We start from the raw sequence: 18,359 nt of genomic DNA, 5'->3' as shown, positions 1-18,359 counted from the left end.
TGGTGTGGGACCATCCCAGGGCTGGAGCGTCCTGGTGTGGGATCCTCTGCTGTGGGATCTGTGTGGGATCTCCTGTGTGGGATCTCCTGTGTGGAATTGTCCTGCTGTGGGATCATCCCACTGGGAGATGTCTCACTGTGGGATCTGCTGTAGGATCCTCTGCTGTGGGATCTCCTCTTTTGGGATCCTCTGCTCTGGGATCATCCCACTGTGGGATCCTCTGCTGTGGGATCATCTTGCTCTGGGATCATCCCACTGTGGGATCTCCCTGCTCTGGGATCTTCTGCTGTGGGATCACCCCGGTCTCAGAGCATCCCCGTGGTGGAATGTTCTGGTATCGGAGCGTCCTGGTCCCAGAGCGTCCCAGTGTCAGAACATCCCAGTGTGGGAACATCCCAGTGCTGGACCAGAGCGGGGCTGGTGCATCCCAGTGTGGAACATCCCAGTATGGAACATCCCAGTATGGAATATCCCAGTGTGGAACATCCCAGTATGGAACATCCCAGTATGGAACATCCCAGTATGGAACATCCCAGTATGGGAACATCCCAGTGTGGAACATCCCAGTGTGGAACATCCCAGTGTGGAACGTCCCAGTATGGAACATCCCAGTGTGGAACATCCCAGTATGGAATATCCCAGTATGGAACATCCATCCCAGTATGGAACATCCCAGTATGGAACATCCCAGTATGGAACATCCCAGTATGGAACATCCCAGTGTGGAACATCCCAGTGTGGGAACATCCCAGTATGGAACATCCCAGTATGGAAATCCCAGTGTGGAACAGCCCAGTGCTGATCCATCCCAGTCCCAGTCCATCCCAGTCCCAGTCCATCCCAGTACCAGTTTATCCCAGTGATGGAGCATCCCAGTACCAGTTTATCCCATTCCTACTCTATCCCAATTCCAGTCCATCCCAGTACCAATCTATGCCACTCCCAGTCTATCCCATTATCAGCCCCTCCCAGTCCCAGTTTATCCCAGTCCCATCCCAGTGCTGGCCCATCCCGAGGGGAAACTGAGGCAGGCTGTGGGCGGAGCGGGTGGCAGTGGCAGTGTTGGGGTCCCGCTGCGCCCCCGGGGCCGTGTCCCCCCCTTTGGGACCCCCAAAAACCCCCATGAACCCCCCCCCAGAGACCCCCCCCCATCCCAGTTTGGAGCTGCTTTTGGTCCTGTTTGGTGAGAAAAGCCCCAAGAAGGGTCCTGGGGGGGGGAAATGAGGGGGGGTCCTTTTGGGGTCCCCCAGGGTGGGCACGACCCCCCCAAAAACGGAGTGGGTGTGGCTGCTGTGGGGGGGGCACTGGCACCCTGCACTGGGCTGGACTGGGATGGACTGGGATGGACTGGGATGGACTGGGGGGGTCGGGTGGGGCCTGGAGGGGGGGTCCATCCTTCCTGAGCGTGGGGGGGTCTGGGGTCCCCCCCAGCAGGACCGAGCCCCCCCCCCCCCCCCCTCTGGGGCACCGCTGGGTTTGGGGGGGCTGCTCTGCAATGGGGGGGCACCCAAAGGTGCTGCTCCGGAGCCTCCGGACCTGGGGAGGGAAAATTCGGGGATGGAGGGGTTAAACAGAGCTTGGGGGGCATTTCCTGTGCCCCCAGAACCCTGAGACCCCCCAGATCCCAACAGGGGACGTTCCAGCCCAGGGGGTTTTGGGGGGTTCCCAGCCTGGAGGTGGTGGGGGGAAGTTCTGGGGGGGGGTCCTGGGGGGGTCTCAAGGGGATCCCTGGGGTTCTTCCAGCCCTGGAGAGGTTCCAGGGGTGTCCCAGCGGTGTCATGGGCATGTCCCAGGAGGGGTGGGGGTGTCCCAGGGGCTCCCAAGGTGTCCCCAATGGTCCCAGGGGTGTCCCAGGGCATCTCAGGGGGTCCCAGGAGTGTCCCAGATGGTCCCAGGGGTGTCCTGGGTGTCCCGGGTGGTCCTGAGGGTCCCCCAGGGGTGTCCTGGAGGTGTCCCAGGGGGTCCCAGGGGGTCTCAGATGGTCCTGAGGGTGTCCCAGGGGGTCCTGGGTTTGTCCCAGGACATCTCAGGGGGTCCTAGGGGGCCCCAGATAATCCCAGGTGTGTCCTGGAGATGTCCCAGAGGTTCCTGAGGGTGTCCCAGGGTGTCCCCAATGGTCCCAGGGGTGTCCCAGGGGTGTCCTGGGTGTCCCGAGTGGTCCTGAGGGTCCCCCAGGGGTGTTCTGGAGGTGTCCCAGGGGGTCTCAGAGTGGTCCCAGGGTGTCCCAGGGGGTCCTGGGTTTGTCCCAGGGCATCTCAGGGGGTCCTAGGGGGTCCCAGATAATCCCAGGTGTGTCCTGGAGATGTCCCAGGTGGTTCTGAGAGTGTCCCAGGGGGTCCCAGGGGGTCTCAGATGGTCCCAGGGTGTCCCAGGGGTGTCCCAGGGGGTCCTGGGGATGTCCCACATGGTCCCAGGTGGTCCTGAGGGTGTCCCAGGGGGTCCCGGGGGTCTCACCGGGCTCAGTAGGGCCGGTTGGCGTCTTTGGGCCTCTTGAGCTGCACCTTGAGCCGCTTCATCCCGATCTGGAAGCCGTTCATGGCCTGGATGGCGGCCTGGGCGCTCGCGGGGTTGTCAAAGCTCACGAAGCCTGCGGGGACATCGGGGGGGTGTGGGGACACGGGGACATCACGGGGATACGGGGACATGGAGGACGTGGAGGATTTGGGGACACTGTCCCCGTGTCTCTATATCCCAACGTCCCCAATGTCCCCAGTGCCCCACATCCCACACTGCCTGTCCCATATCCCAATGCTGCCATGTCCCCATTGTCCCCAATTCCCCCAATGTCCCCATTGTCCCAAATGTCCCCATTGTCCCCAATACGCCCAATGTCCCCGATGTCCCCATTGTCCTAAATTCCCCCAATGTCTCCATTGTCCCAAATTCCCCCAATGTCCCCATTGTCCCAAATGTCCCCATTGTCCTCATTGTCCCCAGTGTCCCCCTTGTCCCTGATGTTCCCATTATCCCCAATGTCCCCATTGTCCCCATTATCCCCAATGCCCCCAATTTCCCCATTGCCCCCAATGTCCCCCTTGTCCCTGATGTCCCCATTATCCCCAATGTCCCCAGTGTCCCCAATATGCCCAATGTCCCTGATGTCCCCGACGTCCCCAATGTCCCCATTGTCCCAAATGTCCCCATTGTCCCCATTGTCCTCAATTCCCCCAATATCCCCATTGTCCCAAATGTCCCCATTGTCCCCATTATCACCATTGTCCCCAATGTTCCTATTGTCCCTGATGTCCCTGATGTCCCCGATGTCCCCACTGTCCCCATTGCCCCAATTTCCCCATTATCACCAATATCTCCCTTGTCCCTGATGTCCCTGATATCCTCATTGTCCCCAATGTCCCTGATGTCCCCATTGTCCCCAATGTCCCCATTGTCCTCACTGTCCCCAATGTCCCCGTTGTCCCTGATGTCCCCATTATCCCCAATGTCCCCATTGTCCCCAGTGTCCCCAATATGCCCAATGTCCCCATTGTCCCCGATGTCCCCAGTGTCCCCGATGTCCCCAGTGTCCCCAATATGCCCAATGTCCCCATTGTCCCCAATGTCCCCAATGTCCCCATTGTCCCGTGTCCCTACCGAAGCACTTGCTCTGGTTGGTGGCCCTGTCCACGAAGACCTTGGCAGAGATGACGTTGCCGAAGGGGAGGAACATCTGCAGGATCTCGGTGTCGGCGAACTCCTGGGGCAGGTGGTAGATGAAGATGTTACAGCCCTCGGGGCCTGCGGAGGGAGCGGGGTCACACCTGGGACTGCGTCCCCAAAACCGACCGGACCCCACAACCGGGGCTGCCAAACCCAAACCGGACACGGGACCCCAAAACCCGGGCTCTCAACCCAAACCAGACCCGGGGCTGCCAAACCCAAACCGGACACGGGACCCCAAAACCCAGGCTCTCAACCCAACCCGGACACGGGACCCCAAAACCCAGGCTCTCAACCCAAACCAGACCCGGGGCTGCCAAACCAAACCAAACGTGGGACCCCAAAACCCAGGCTCTCAACCCAACCCGGACACGGGACCCCAAAACTGGGGCTGCCAAACCAAAACTGACACTGACCCCACAACCGGGGCTGCCAACCCAAACCCAACACGGGACCCCAAAACTGGGGGTCTTAACCCAAAACTGACACTGACCCCAAAACTGCGGCTGCCAACCCAAAACTGACACAGGATCCCACAGCCGGGGCTGCCAAACCCAAACCGGACACGGGACCCCAAAACCCGGGCTCTCAACCCAAACCAGACACAGGGCTGCCAAACCAAACCAAACCAAACATGGGACCCCAAAACCCAGGCTCTCAACCCAAACCAGACACGGGACCCCTAAACTGGGGCTGCCAACCCAAACTGACACAGGATCCCAAAAAACCCGGGCTTTCAACCCAAGATGGACACAGATCCCAAAACTGGGGCTGCCAACCCAACCCCAACACGGGACCCCAAAACTGGGGCTGCCAACCCAGACCGGACACGGGACCCCAAAACTGGGGGTCTTAACCCAAAACTGACACTGACCCCAAAACTGGGGCTGCCAACCCAAAACTGACACAGGATCCCACAGCCGGGGCTGCCAACCCAAACCCAACATGGGATCCCAAAAAACCCGGGCTCTCAACCCAAAATGGACACAGCACCCCAAAACTGGGGCTGCCAAACCAAACCAGACATGGGACCCCAAAACTGGGGGTCTTAACCCAAAACTGACACTGACCCCAAAACTGGGGGTCTTAACCCAAAACTGACACTGACCCCAAAACTGGGGCTGCCAACCCAAAATGGACACAGCACCCCAAAACCAGGGCTCTTAACCCAAACCCAAGACCTCAAAACCAGGCCTGCCAACCCAAAACCGACCAGACCCCAAAGCTGAGGGTCTTAACCCAAAACTGACACGGACCCCAAAACTAGAGCTGCCAACCCGAAAAGGACACAGTACCCCAAAAAAGGGGCTTTCAACCCAAAACCAGCACAGACCCCAAAACCCAGGGCTCTCGACCCAGACCAGACATGGACCCCAAAACCAGGGCTCTCAACCCAAACCTGCCTCCAGCTTTGGGTTCACAGCTCTGATTCTGGGGTCCAAAGTCTCAGTTTTGGGGCCCTGGGGTAGGTTTGGGTGTCCCAGGACATTTTGAGCGTCTTGAGGAGTTTTGGGAAGGGTTGTCTCAGGGATATCGGGGGGTTCTGGGGGGTGTCAGGTGTCCCAGGGAGTTTTGGGGGGTCCCGGGGGGTCTCAGGGGCCCGGGGAGTTTTGGGGGGTCCCGGGGGGGTCTCAGGGGCCCGGGCAGTTTTGGGGGGTCCCGGGGGGGTCTCACCTTCACGCTGCTGCTGCTGCGGGGGGGGCGGGGGGGCGAGCAGGGGTCCCGGGGGGGCGAAGGCCGGGCTCACCAGCCCGTAGGCGGCCGGGTATGCGGCTGGGGGCACGGGGGGCACGGGGGGCACGGGGTCACCGGGGACATTGGTGCCACCGGTGCCACCCCAGTGCCCGCCCCAGTGCCATACAACACCCTCCCAAAGCCACCAGTGCCACCAGTGCCACGCCAGTGCCATTCAACACCCTCCCAGTGCCCCCCAGTACCCTACAACACACCCCCAGTCCCTCCCACTGCCCTCCCAGTTCCCCCCAGTCCCTCCCAGTTCCAACCAGTCCTATCAAGAGCTCCCCCATTGCCCTTCTCTTTTCCCCCAGTGCCCTCCCAGTGCCCTCCCAGTGCCCTCCCAGTTCCTCCCAGTGCCCCCAATGCCATGCAACAACCCCCCAGTCCTTCCCAGTGCCCTCCCAGTGCCCCCTCAGTACCACAAACCCCCCTCCCATTACCCCCCAGTGCCTCCCAGTGCCACACAACAACCCCCCAGTCCTTCCCAGTGCTCCCCAGCACCGCAGAACCCCCTCCCAGTGCCCTCCCAGTGCCTTCCCAGTGCACCCCAGTACCACACACCCCCTCTCCCAGTCCTTCCCAGTCCTTCCCAGTGCCACACAACAATCCCCCAGGCCCCTCCCAGTGCCCCCCAGTGTCACACACCGCCTCCCCGTGCCCCCCAGTGCCCCCAGTACGCACCAGTGTAGTGCTGCATGCCAGCGTACGCCTGCTGCAGGGGGTCCCCGGGGGCCGCGGGGCTCTGGGCTGGGGGCACAGGGGGGGTTAGGGGGGGGCCCGGCGGGGCTCGGGGGGCTGGGGAGGGGTCGGGGGGCACCTGGGAAGGGGGGGACCCCCCCGGCGTAGACGGCGTCGGGGGCGGGGGGTCCCGCGGGCTGCGCGGGCACGGGGCTGTAGCCATTGACGCTCAGCGGGGCCGCGATGGCCGGGACGGGGGTGGCCGCCATGGCCGGGGGGGTGCTGGTTCCTGGGGAGAAACGGTCAGAGCCGGGTCAGCACCGGGTCAGCACCGGGACAGCACGGGGGACAGCACCGGGACAGCGCCGGGACAGCGCCGGGACAGCGCCGGGACAGAACCGGGACAGAGCCGGGACACCACGGGGAACACCAGGACTGTGACCCTGAAGGGTGGGGAACCCTCCATGCGGTGGAGGTTGAGTGTCCCCGTCCCATCCATGGTGTCCCCCCATAACTCATGTTCCATCCGTGGTGTCCCCGTCCCATCCATGGTGTCCCCCTGTATCCCATATCCCACCCATGGTGTTTCTACTCCTGATGTCCCATCCATGGTTTCCCCATTCCATCCATGGTGTCCCCCCATATCCCATGCTCCATCCATGGTGTCCCCATCCCTGGTGTCCCCGTCCCATCCATGGTGTCCCCCCATATCTCATGTCCCATCCATGGTGTCCCCGTCCCACCGCTGGTGTCCCCCCATATCCCATGTGCCATCCCAGGTGTCCCTCCCCATTGTCCCCATCCCTGCTGTCCCCCTGTCCCCGTTACCTGAGGAGGGTGGCAGGGGGGGTGGCGATGAGCCCGTTGGGGTTGACCGTGCCCATGTGCTGCATCTGGACGGCCATGGTGGCCATGGGGCTGAGGTAGGCCGAGTGCGCGGCCACCAGGGCCGCCTGCTGCTGCATCAGCTGTGGGGACACGCCTGGCACCGCGCGGCCACCGCGGCCACCGCCGCCCCGGGAGCCACCAGCACCCCGGGAACCCACCCTGGTGCCACCAACACCCCGGGAACCCACCCTGGTGCCATCAACACCACGGGAACCCACCCTGGTGCCACCAACAGCTGGGAGCCCACCCTGGTGCCATCAACACCACGGGAACCCACCCTGGTGCCACCAACAGCTGGGAGCCCACCCTGGTGCCATCAACACCACGGGAACCCACCCTGGTGCCACCAACAGCTGGGAACCCACCCTGGTGCCACCAACACCCTGGGAGCCCACCCTGGTGCCACCAACACCCCAGGACATGGAACCAGCATCTCCCCATGGATGTCACCCCAATGTCCCATCCAGGACCAGCATGTCCCCATGGATGTCACCCCCAGGACCAGCATCTCCCCATAGATGTCACCCCAGTGTCCCATCCAGGACCAGCATGTCCCCATGGATGTCACCCCCAGGACCAGCATCTCCCCATAGATGTCACCCCAATGTCCCATCCAGGACCAGCATGTCCCCATGGATGTCACCCCCAGGACCAGCATCTCCCCATAGATGTCACCCCAGTGTCCCATCCAGGACCAGCATGTCCCCATGGACGTCACCCCCAGGACCAGCATCTCCCCATGGATGTCACCCCCGGTGCCACCAACACCCCGGGACGTGGGACCAGCATCTCCCCACAGATGTCACCCCAGTGTCCCATCCAGGACCAGCGTGTCCCCAACGGATGTCACCCCAGTGTCCCATCCAGGACCAGCATCTCCCCTTGGATGTCACCCCAGTGTCCCATCCAGGACCAGCGTGTCCCCATGGATGTCACCTCGGTGTCCATCCCCTCCCATCACCCCAACCACGTCAGGCTGGATTTTGAGGGGTCCTATCCCCTTCCCCTTGATCCCCCCAGTGTCCCCAGCGTCCTCAATCCCCCAACGTCCCCAGTCCCTCCCAGTGTCCCCAGTCCTTCCCAGTCCCTCCCAGTGTCCCCAGTCCCCATTGTCCCCAGTGTCCCCAATGTCCCCAGTCCCCGTACCGCCTGCGTGTTGGCGCAGAACTGGAGGGCGATGGGGCTGAACATGCCCAGCTGGCTGGTGACCCCAATGTCCCCAATGTCCCCCATTGTCCCAATGTCCCCCAATGTCCCCAGTGTCTCCATTGTCCCCAGTGTCCCCAGTGTCCCCATGTCCCCATTGTCCCCAATGTCCCCAGTGTCCCCATTGTCCCCAATGTCCCCATTGTCCCCAGTGTCCCCCAGTGTCCCCAGTGTCCCCAGTGCCCCGTACCGCCTGCGTGTAGGCGCTGTAGGCGCCGAACTGGAGGGCGATGGGGCTGAACATGCCCAGCTGGCTGGCCACCTGCTGCATGCGCCGCAGCCCCCGCTCCTTCTCCGTGTCCGCAAAACTTCACCACCAGGCTGGACGAGGCGCCCTGCGGGGACACGGCGGCCACTCGTGGTCAGTTGTGGTCACTCGTGGTCAGTTGTGGTCACTCGTGGTCAGTTGTGGCCACTCGTGGTCAGTTGTGGTCACTCGTGGTCAGTTGTGGTCACTTCGTGGTCAATCAAGGTCAGTTGGGGCCAATCGGGGTCACACAGAGTGGGGCAGTGGTGGAGCGGTGATGGGCGTGATGGTTGGGTTGTAGTGGGGTGAGGATCATGGTGGAGGTGATGAAGAGGATGAGGATGGGGTTGACGATGGGGACACTGGTGAGGATGATGATGGGATGATGATGGGGACAGTGGTGAGGATGATGATGGGATGATGATGGGGACAGTGGTGAGGATGATGGTGGGATGATGGCAGAGAAGATGAAGAGGATGATGGAGATGAAGGGGAGGATGATGGGGACAGTGATGAGGATGGTGATGGGATGATGATGAGGACAGTGGTGAGGATGATGAGGAGAATGATGAAGGGGTGACAAAGGACACGATGAGGATGATGAAGGACATGATGATGAGGATGATGCGGGTGATGAAGGTGACAATGGGGAGGGACAACAATTATGAGGATGATGAACGGGACCATGAAGGGATGATGATGAGGACAAGGGGACAATAATGACGATGATGAAGGAGACAATGACGAAGACAATGAAGAGGATGACGAAGGTGACCATAAAGGGGACAATGATGAGGACAATGAAGGGAACAATGATGAGGACGATGAAGGGGATGGACAAAGGGGACGATGAAGAGGATGCTGAAGGTGACAGGGGATGATGATGAGGACAGTGATGGGACAATGAAGGGGACGGTGACAAAGGTGACACCGCAGGTGACAGCGCCAAGGACGGTCCCTCACCGGCAGCGTGCGGCTCCCGTGCAGGGCGGCGATGGCGGCCTGGGCCTCCGCGTGGCTCTGGAACTTGACGAAGGCGCAGCCTGGGGACATCGGGGGACATCGGGGACATCGGGGACATCGGGGACATCGGGGACATCGGCCCTATGGCAGCCCCAGGGAGCTCTGGGGGTCCCACCCCCCCCCCTGAACCCCATCCCTGCCCCCACAGATCTCCCTGTGCCCTGCTGCCACCTGCAGTGTCCCCATGCCCCTGTCCCAGTGCCAGGGCAGTGTCCCAGTGCCACCCACGGTGTCCCTGTGCCTTTGTCCCCATGCCCATGTCCCCATGATGGTGTCCCCTTGCCCATGTCCTGGTGCCACCCACAGTGTCCCCATTGCCCACGACAGTGTCCCGATGACAGTGTCCCCTGTGCCCATGTCCTAGTGCCACCTGCGGTGTCCCAGTGCCACCTGCGGTGTCCTGATGTCACCTGCGGTGTCCCCCGTGCCCCTTGTGCACATGACAGTGTCCCTGTGCCCATGTCCCTGTGCTCTTGTCCCCGTGCCCATGTCCCCATGCCGTGTCCCAGTGCCACCTGCGGTGTCCCTGTGCCCACGTCCCCATGCCCATGTCCCCATGCCCATGTCCCAGTGCCCATGTCCCCATGCCATGTCCCAGTGCCACCTGCAGTGTCCCTGTGCTCTTGTCCCTGTGCCCATGTCCCCATGCCATGTCCCAGTGCCACCTGCAGTGTCCCTGTGCCCATGTCCCCATGCCCATGTCCCAGTGCCCATGTCCCCATGCCATGTCCCAGTGCCATCTGCAGTGTCCCTGTGCTCTTGTCCCTGTGCCCATGTCCCCATGGCCATGTCCCCATGCCATGTCCCAGTGCCACCTGCGGTGTCCCTGTGCTCCTGTCCCTGTGCCCATGTCCCCATGCCGTGTCCCAGTGCCCTGGTGACCCCCGTGGGACACCCCAGGACCCCCAAGTGACCTCGCCCACCCCGGGGTGTCCCCGCCGTGTCCCCCCCGTGTCCCCGCCGTGTCCCCCCCGTGTCCCCTCCATGTCCCACCCGTGTCCCCCCGTGTCCCCCCGTGTCCCCCCGTGTCCCCACCTTTGCTGGTGCCGTCGGGCCCGCGCAGCACCGTGCACTCGTCGATGGTGCCGAAGGGCTCGAACATCTTGCGCACGTCCTCGTCCGCCTGCTGCTTGCTCAGCATCCCCACAAAGAGCTTGCGGTCCTCTGCGGGGCAGCCACGGGGGCATCGGGACACGGGCACGGGGACAGGGGCACGGGGACACCGCGGGTGGCACTGGGACATGGCACGGGGACAGGGGCACGGGGACAGCCACGGTGGCATCGGGACACGGGCACGGGGACAGGGGCACGGGGACAGCCACGGTGGCATCGGGACATGGGCACGGGGACAGGGGCATGGGGACACCGCGGGTGGCACTGGGACATGGGCATGGGGACAGGGGCACGGGGACAGCCACGGTGACATCGGGACACGGGCACGGGGACACCGCGGGTGGCACTGGGACAGGGGCACAGGGACATGGGGACACCGTGGGTGGCACTGGGACACTGCCAGTGGCACTGGGACATGGGCATGGGGACAAGGGCACAGGGACACCACGGGTAGCACTGGGACACGGTCAGGGGGACAGGGACATGGGCATGGGGACATGGGCATGGGGACACCGCGGGTGGCATCAGGACATGGGCACAGGGACAGGGGCATCAGGACACCACAGGTGGCACTGGGACATGGCCATGGGGACATGGGCACTGGGACATGGGCACAGGGACACCCTCATGAGGACACAGGCACGAGGGCACAGCCACAGGGACACCACAAGTGGCATCAGGACACTGCAGGTGGCACTGGGACATGAGCAGGGGGACACCATCATGGGGACATGGGCACGGGGACAAAGGCACAGGGACACCATAGGTGGCACTGGGACACTGGCAGGGGCACACCATGGATGGCACCGGGACACGGGCACGGGGACAGTGCCACGCAGAGGGGTGTGACACTGCAGGCAGGATGGGGTGGGGACATCGGATAGGGACACGGGGACGGGATGGGGACATCGGGAATGGGAACGGGGTGACAGCTCCTGGCAACGGGGACATGGAGGGACAGCCCAGGGGGGACAGGGACAGACGTGGGGCGGCCCTGGGGGTCTCACATTGGGGGGTGGCCTTGGGGTAATTTGGGGACACCGGGGTTTGGGGACAGGGTGGTGTGGGGGTGATTTGGGGGAAGATTCTGGGGGATTTGGGTGGGGAATTTGGGGTGATTTTGTGGGATTTTGGGGGTGATTTGGGTGGGGAATTTGGGGTGATTTTGTGGGATTTTAGGGGTGAGTTTGGGGGTGATTTGGGTGGGGAATTTGGGGTGATTTTGTGGGATTTTAGGGGTGAGTTTGGGGGTGATTTGGGTGGGGAATTTGGGGTGATTTTGTGGGATTTTGGGGGGGATTTGGGTGGGGAATTTGGGGTGATTTTGTGGGATTTTGGGGGTGATTTGGGGGTGATTTGGGTGGGGAATTTGGGGTGATTTTGTGGGATTTTAGGGGTGATTTGAGGGTGATTTGGGGGTGATTTTGGGGTTTTTTGGGGGCGGTACCTCCTCGGCTCTCACTGTCCGCCGGCTTCACCTGGATGGGCCGGTTCATCTGGGGGGGGGGGGGAACGGGGGGGGGGTTGGGGACACACAGAGACCACCGAGACCCCCCCAGCACCTCCCCCACCCCCTCCGAGCGTCCCGAACCCCCCCAAAGATGCTCGGGTCGCCATAGCAACGCCGGGCCTGCATCCCGTTACCTGGCAACGGGAGCCGCTGCCCGGGGGGGGGGGGGAGGGGGGGGCCGCGTTAATGAGCGCCCCTCCCCCTCCCTGCGTTAATTGGGGGGGGGAGAATGGACCCAACCCCGCCCCTCCCCCCCCCCCCACCCCGGAACCCCCCAGAGGAACGGGGCGGGGGGGGGGAGGGGAGGGGGAGGGCGCAGATGCGCGGTTGCCATGGCAACGGCCGGCTCCGCTCCATGGCAACCGCCCACTCATCCCCAATTTACCCATCGCCGTTGCCTGGCAACGCCGCTGACGTCATCAGCGCTCGCGATAAACAATGACGGGGATGGGGATGGGGATGGGGGGGGGGCGGGGATGGAGATTTGGGGAGGGGGAAAGAGGAGGAGATCCCCCCCCACACACCCCCCCCAGGCCTGGTGTGACCCCGCCCCCCCCCCCAAAAAAACCCTTCAGGGTGTGGGGGAGGGGCGGCCGCGCCCCGTTTTTGGGGGGATTTGGGGGGAATTCGGGCTTTTTGCGGAGAGGGGGGGGGGTGGGGAGGGGGCGGGTCCATCCCCGGCTGACCCCGCGCGTTCCTTTCGCCGCCGAAAGCGAAGGTGCCCCCCCCCCCCCCCCCGAACGACCCCCCCTCAATGAGCCCCAGATGGCGCTGGAAATGCCCCCCCCCGGGTGGGGGCGGGGGGCGTTAATCCCCCCCCTAATCCCCCCCCCCCCCCACCCCTCCCCACGCATTGGATCAACCCAGAGTGGGGGGGGGGGGGCAAACAAAGACCCCAAACCCCCCCCAAACCACACCGGGACCCCCCCGTGCTCAGCGCAGCGCTGAGGGGGACGCCCCCTCCCCAAATTCCCAGCGCAGCTGCTGGGGCGGGGCCGGCCTTAATCCCCCCCCCCAAAAATAAAACCCCCATCCAAACCAACCCCCCCCCCACCCCAAATCCCCCCCCGGATTTACGGCCCCAAATCCCGGGATTATCCCGGCCAAGCCAAATCCGCCCCGGGCCTGGCGGGACACGCGCGGGGGGGGCGAGACCTGAGACCCCTCCCCACTTTAGGGACCCCCAAATTCCCTCCTTTCCCCTCCACACCGCCTTTTATCCCGCTCAGGAAACCTCAAACCCCCCCAAAATCAGTTTGGGAGAGGGATGAGAGGTGGGAGCACCCCCCCAAAATTAAATTAATTGGGGGTGGGGGGCACCGGGATTTCAGGACCCCCCCCTCCCCAAATTCGGGGCTTTGTTGTCTCCGTGCCCGCCCGGCCGCGCTTCATTAGCGCCGGGCCCTCATTAGCGGCGCTAATTAAACACCCCACGCGTGTTCGGGGGAGCCCCTGGCCCCCCAAAATCCCTCCCGTAGTGGGGGACGGGGTGGTCCTGAAATGGAGGGTGGGAGGGGATTTTGGGGGGATTTGGGGGATTTTTAAGGGGGTTTGTGGTGATTTTTGGGTGGATTTTGGGGTGATTTTGAAGCGGTTTTAGGGCGATTTTGGGGGGGGTTCAGGGTAATTTTGGGGGGGTTTCAGGGTAATTTTTAGGGGTGAAATTGGGGAATTATTGGTGATTTTTAAGGGGTTTCAGGGCGATTTTTGGGGGGATACAGGGGGAATTTTTACGGGGTTTTATGGTGACTTTTGGAGGGATTTAGGGCTGATTTTTGGGGGGTTTCAGGGTGATTTTTGGGGGGTTTCGGGGTAATTTTGAGGGGTGATTTTTGGGGATTTAAGAATGATATTTAAGGGGTTTCGTGGTGATTTTTGGGGAGATTTAGGGCTGCTATTTAAGGGGTTTCAGGGCAATTTTTAGGGGTGATTTTGGGGTATTTACAGAGATTTTGGGGTATTTACAGGGATTTTGGGGGGGCTTATAGGTGATTTTTTGGGGGATTTGAGGGTGATTTTGGGGGGGGTTTCAGGGTAACTTTTAGGGGTGATTTTGGGGGATTTAAGGGTGATTTTTTTGAGGGGCTTATAATTGATTTTTGGGTAGTTTCAGTGTGATTTTTGGGGGGTTTCAGGGTAATATTTAGGGGTGATTTGGGGGCATTTAAGGGTGATTTTCTGGTTGGTTTCTGGGTGATTTTTGGGTGGTTTCAGTGTGATTTTTGGGGTTTCAGGGTGATTTTTGGGGTTTCACTGTTATTTTCAGCGGGTTTACGGGGGATTTTGGGGTGTCCCGGGCTGGGGGCTCACAGGGGGGATTTGGGGGTGCCTCGGGGGGGGTCCCCACGCCCCCCACTCACCCCCGGCAGGGTTTTCTGCTCGTGCAGGGCGCTCTGGGCCTTCAGGGCCGACTCGCGGGCGCAGTAGGTCAGGAAGGCGCATCCTGGGGGGAAACGGGGGACAAAAAAAGGGGTCGGGGGGCGTCAGGGGGACCCCCGAGGTGTCCTCACCCCCAGATGGAGGGGTCTGGAGTGACCAGAGAGCCCCAAAATTGGTGGGACCCCCCCCCAGAACACCCACAGTGCCATAGACCCCAAAATAACCCCCACAGACCCCAAATCCTCCCAGAAATCCCCCCAGAGACCCCAAATCTCCCCAGACACCCCAAATAACCCCCACAGACCCCAAATAACCCCTAGAGACCCCAGAACCCCCCCCAAAGCTCCCAGATCCCCCCCAAAAGCCCCCAGACCCCACATTTTGAGACAGTGACACCCCCAAGATCCCACAGGGACCCCGAGGCCCCCCAGGACCCCCGGAGACCCCCCCAGTTTCGGTGCCGGGTGTTTGGGGGGCTCAGGGACCCCCTCCGGGTGTTGGGGACAGCCCCGGGGCCCTGTCACTGTCACCCCCGGCTGTGACACCCCCAGGGACACACAGTGACCGTGTGACACCCCAAAATCAGGCATAACACCCCAAAACAACACCTGGGCACCCCAAAATGACACCTGGAAACCTCCAAACAACACCCAGAAACCCCCAAATTACACCTGGACACCCCAAAACAACACCCAGAGACCCCCAGGGACACCCGGAGCTGGTGTCACCCTCACAGGGACCCCATGAGGTGACCACGTGATACACAACACCTGCCTGGCACCCCAAAACAACACTCAACACAACAGCCGGACACCCCCAGGGCTGGGTGTCACCTGGAGGGGCACCCATGGGACACCCAACACCCGAAACAACACCCGGCAGGGCCTGGAACTGCTGCACACAGCTGGCACAACAGCCCAACAACAACAGCCCAACAACAGCCCAAAACCAGCATCTAACAACAACAGCCCAACAACAACAGCCCAACAACAACACCCCAACAACAGCCCAACAACAACAGCCCAACAACAACACCCCAACAACAACACCCCAACAGCAGGCGGGCACAGCTCCCCAGCAACACCCAAACAACAACACCCCAACAGCACCTAACAACAACACCCCAGCAACAACAGCCCGGCAAAAAAACAGCCCAAGAGCACCCCAACAACACCCCAGCCACAGCCCAACAGCAACAGCCCAACAACAACACCCAAACAGTGCCCAACAACAACAGCCCAGCAACAGCAGCCCGGCAAAAAACCAGCCCAACAACACCCCAGTAACAACAGCAACACCCCAACAACAGCCCAAGAAGCAGCCCCAAAAGCACAAAAACCAGCCCAACAACAGCCTGCACTCACCCAGCCCCACAACAGCCGGACACAACAGCCCACAGCCAACACCAACACCCCACAGCCCCAGCACACCACGGGGTACAACACCCTGACACGGGGTACAACACCCTGACACGGGGCACCCCGGCTGGGCTGGGGGCTGTGGCTGCTCCCAGTGCCCTCGGCTGTACCCAGGGCTGTTCCCAGTGCCCAGGGCTGTACCCAGGGCTGTTCCCAGTGCCCAGGGCTGTACCCAGGGCTGTTCCCAGTGCCCTCGGCTGTACCCAGGGCTGTTCCTGGTGCCCTCGGCTGTACCCAGGGCTGTTCCCAGTGCCCAGGGCTGTACCCAGGGCTGTTCCTGGTGCCCTCGGCTGTACCCAGGGCTGTTCCCAGTGCCCAGGGCTGTACCCAGGGCTGTTCCCGGTGCCCTCGGCTGTACCCAGGGCTGTTCCCAGTGCCCAGGGTTGTACCCAGGGCCTGCGGCTGTAGGCTGAGCTGTGGGTGTTGCTCAAGGCCTGCGGCTGTTCTTGGTGCTCTCGGTTGTACCGGTACCGTTTGTGAGGCTGTTCCCGGTACCGGGGGCTGTTCCCGGTGCCCTCGGTTGTACCCGGGACTGTTCCCAGTACCAGGGGCTGTTTTGGGGGCTGTTCCCAGTTCCTGTGGTTGTACCGGTACCGTTCGTGGGGCTGTTCCCGGTACCGGAGGTTGGATCTGGAGTGGTTTCCAAGGCCGGGGCTGTTCCGGTTACCGGGAGCTGTTCTCGGTACCGAGGCCCTCGGTTGTATCTGGGGCTGTTTGTGGGGCTGTTCCCGGTACCGGGGCTGTTCCCGGTGCCCTCGGTTGTACCCGGGGCTGTTCCCGGTACCCCAGGCCGTATCACGGTGCTAATCCCGGTGCCAGTGGCTGTTCCCGGTACCAGGGCCGTATCCTGGGGCCACTCCCGGTACCGGTGGCCATTCCCAGTCCCGGGGACTCCATCCCGGGGCTGTTCCCGGTACCGGGACTGTGTCACAGGGCCATCCCCGGTGCTGGGAGCTGTTCCCAGTACCGGGAGCTGTTCTTGGTGCTGGAGGCCGTGCACGGGGCCGCTCCCGGTACCGGGGCTGGATCCCGGGGCTATTCCCGGTGCTGCCCAGTACCGGGAGCCGTATCACAAGGCCGCTCCCGGTACCGGGGCCATCTCCCGGGGCTGATCCCGGTTTCTGGGGCTATTCCCGGTACCGGGGGCTGAATCCCGGGGCTATTTCTCATCCTGGGAGCTATTCCCGGTACCGGGGGCTGTTCCTGGTACTGGGGAACAAATCCTGGGGGTGTTCCCGGTGCCGGGAGCTGTTCCTGGTGCTGGGAGCCGCATCACGAGGCCATTCCCGGTACCGGGGGCCACATCCCGGGGCTAATCCCGGTACCAGGAGTCATTCCAGTACCGGGGGCCAAATCCCGGGGCTAATCCCGGTACCGGGGGCTGCTCTCAGTACGGGGAGCCCACATCCTGGGGCTGATCCCGGTATTTGGAGCTGTTCCCGGTACCGGGGGCCACATCCCGGAGCTAATCCCGTTACCGGGGCCCATTCCCGGTACCGGTGGCCGAATCCCGGGGCTCTCCCCACACCCCCGTGCCCGCGCCCCGCACCCACCCCCGCTGCCCGGGCTGCCCCTGCCCCATTCCCGCCGCCCGTTCCCTTTGCCCGTCGCCGGTTGCCGGTTGCCGGTTCCGGTACCTTTGTGCATGCCGGTGTACTTGTCCTTGATGACGGTGAGCTCGTAGATTTTGCCGAATTGCTCAAAAATCGGTTTCAGGTCCTTCTCCTCCAGGTGCCGCGGGATCTGCCCCACGAAGAGTTTGATGGCGTCCGGTTCCTTCATGGGGCCGCCGGGGGCTCCCCGGGCCCCGGGGCCGCTCCCGCTCCCCGCTATCACCGCCCGGCCTCGGCTCCCGGTGCTCCCGGCGGTGCCCGGTGCCCCGGCGCACACAAAGGACGAGGCGGCCCCGGGGCTCGGCTCGGCTCCGGGGGACGGGGCGCGGCGGGGCGGGGGCAGCTCTGCCCGGGGGGCGGCGCTCCCGGCGCTCCCGGTGCGTCCCGGCCGTTTCCCGGGTGCTGCTCCCCAAAATCCCGGCGGATGCTGCGAGCGCCCGCCCCGCCGGTACCGCCCCGGTGGCCTCGGGGAGGGTCCCGGTACCGGGCGGGGGGCGGGGGGAGCTCAACGCCCGCTTCGGTTCATGGCGGCCGCCGCTGCCCGAGAGCCCCCGGTGGTGGCCGAGCCCGCCCCCCCGCCGCCCGCTGGGGCAGCGGCACCGGGTACCGGGTACCGGCACCGGGAGATGCTTTTCTTGCCCGGTCGGAGCCGCCCCGCCCCGCCCGGTGCTGATGTCAGAGCGGCACCGGGGACCGGCACCGGCGGCGACACCGGGGCCTGGGGAGCGGGACCGGGAACGAGAACTGGGAACCGGCTACGGGCACCGGGAGCGGATACCGGGCACCGGCACCGGGGCCACGGGGCTCTGCCTGCCGGGCACCGGCACCGGCGACAACAGCGGGACCTGGAGTCACCGGGAATGGGGCTCTGGGAAGCGGCTACCGGCACC

General features: G+C 63.2%; 1 protein-coding gene across 1 annotated transcript; it reads right to left on the bottom strand.

Annotated features, from left to right (window-relative positions):
• Nucleotides 1-261: 261 nt before the first annotated feature.
• CELF3 (CUGBP Elav-like family member 3) lies at nucleotides 262-17,780 on the bottom strand. Its single transcript, XM_063176537.1, is given in 15 exon segments — nucleotides 262-1,536; nucleotides 2,455-2,587; nucleotides 3,592-3,735; nucleotides 5,332-5,430; nucleotides 6,076-6,141; nucleotides 6,212-6,361; nucleotides 6,901-6,919; nucleotides 6,921-7,040; nucleotides 8,357-8,473; nucleotides 8,475-8,501; nucleotides 9,377-9,456; nucleotides 10,472-10,600; nucleotides 11,997-12,045; nucleotides 14,420-14,502; nucleotides 17,494-17,780. Coding segments are annotated over 14 exon segments (1,356 nt in total). The 5' UTR covers nucleotides 17,639-17,780; the 3' UTR covers nucleotides 262-1,536; nucleotides 2,455-2,459.
• Between the last annotated feature and the right edge of the window lie 579 nt (nucleotides 17,781-18,359).

The sequence above is a fragment of the Melospiza melodia genome, chromosome 25 (genome assembly GCF_035770615.1).
Source record: "Melospiza melodia melodia isolate bMelMel2 chromosome 25, bMelMel2.pri, whole genome shotgun sequence".
In the NCBI taxonomy this organism is placed as follows: domain Eukaryota; kingdom Metazoa; phylum Chordata; class Aves; order Passeriformes; family Passerellidae; genus Melospiza; species Melospiza melodia.
This window is presented reverse-complemented; position numbering and strand designations above follow the sequence as displayed.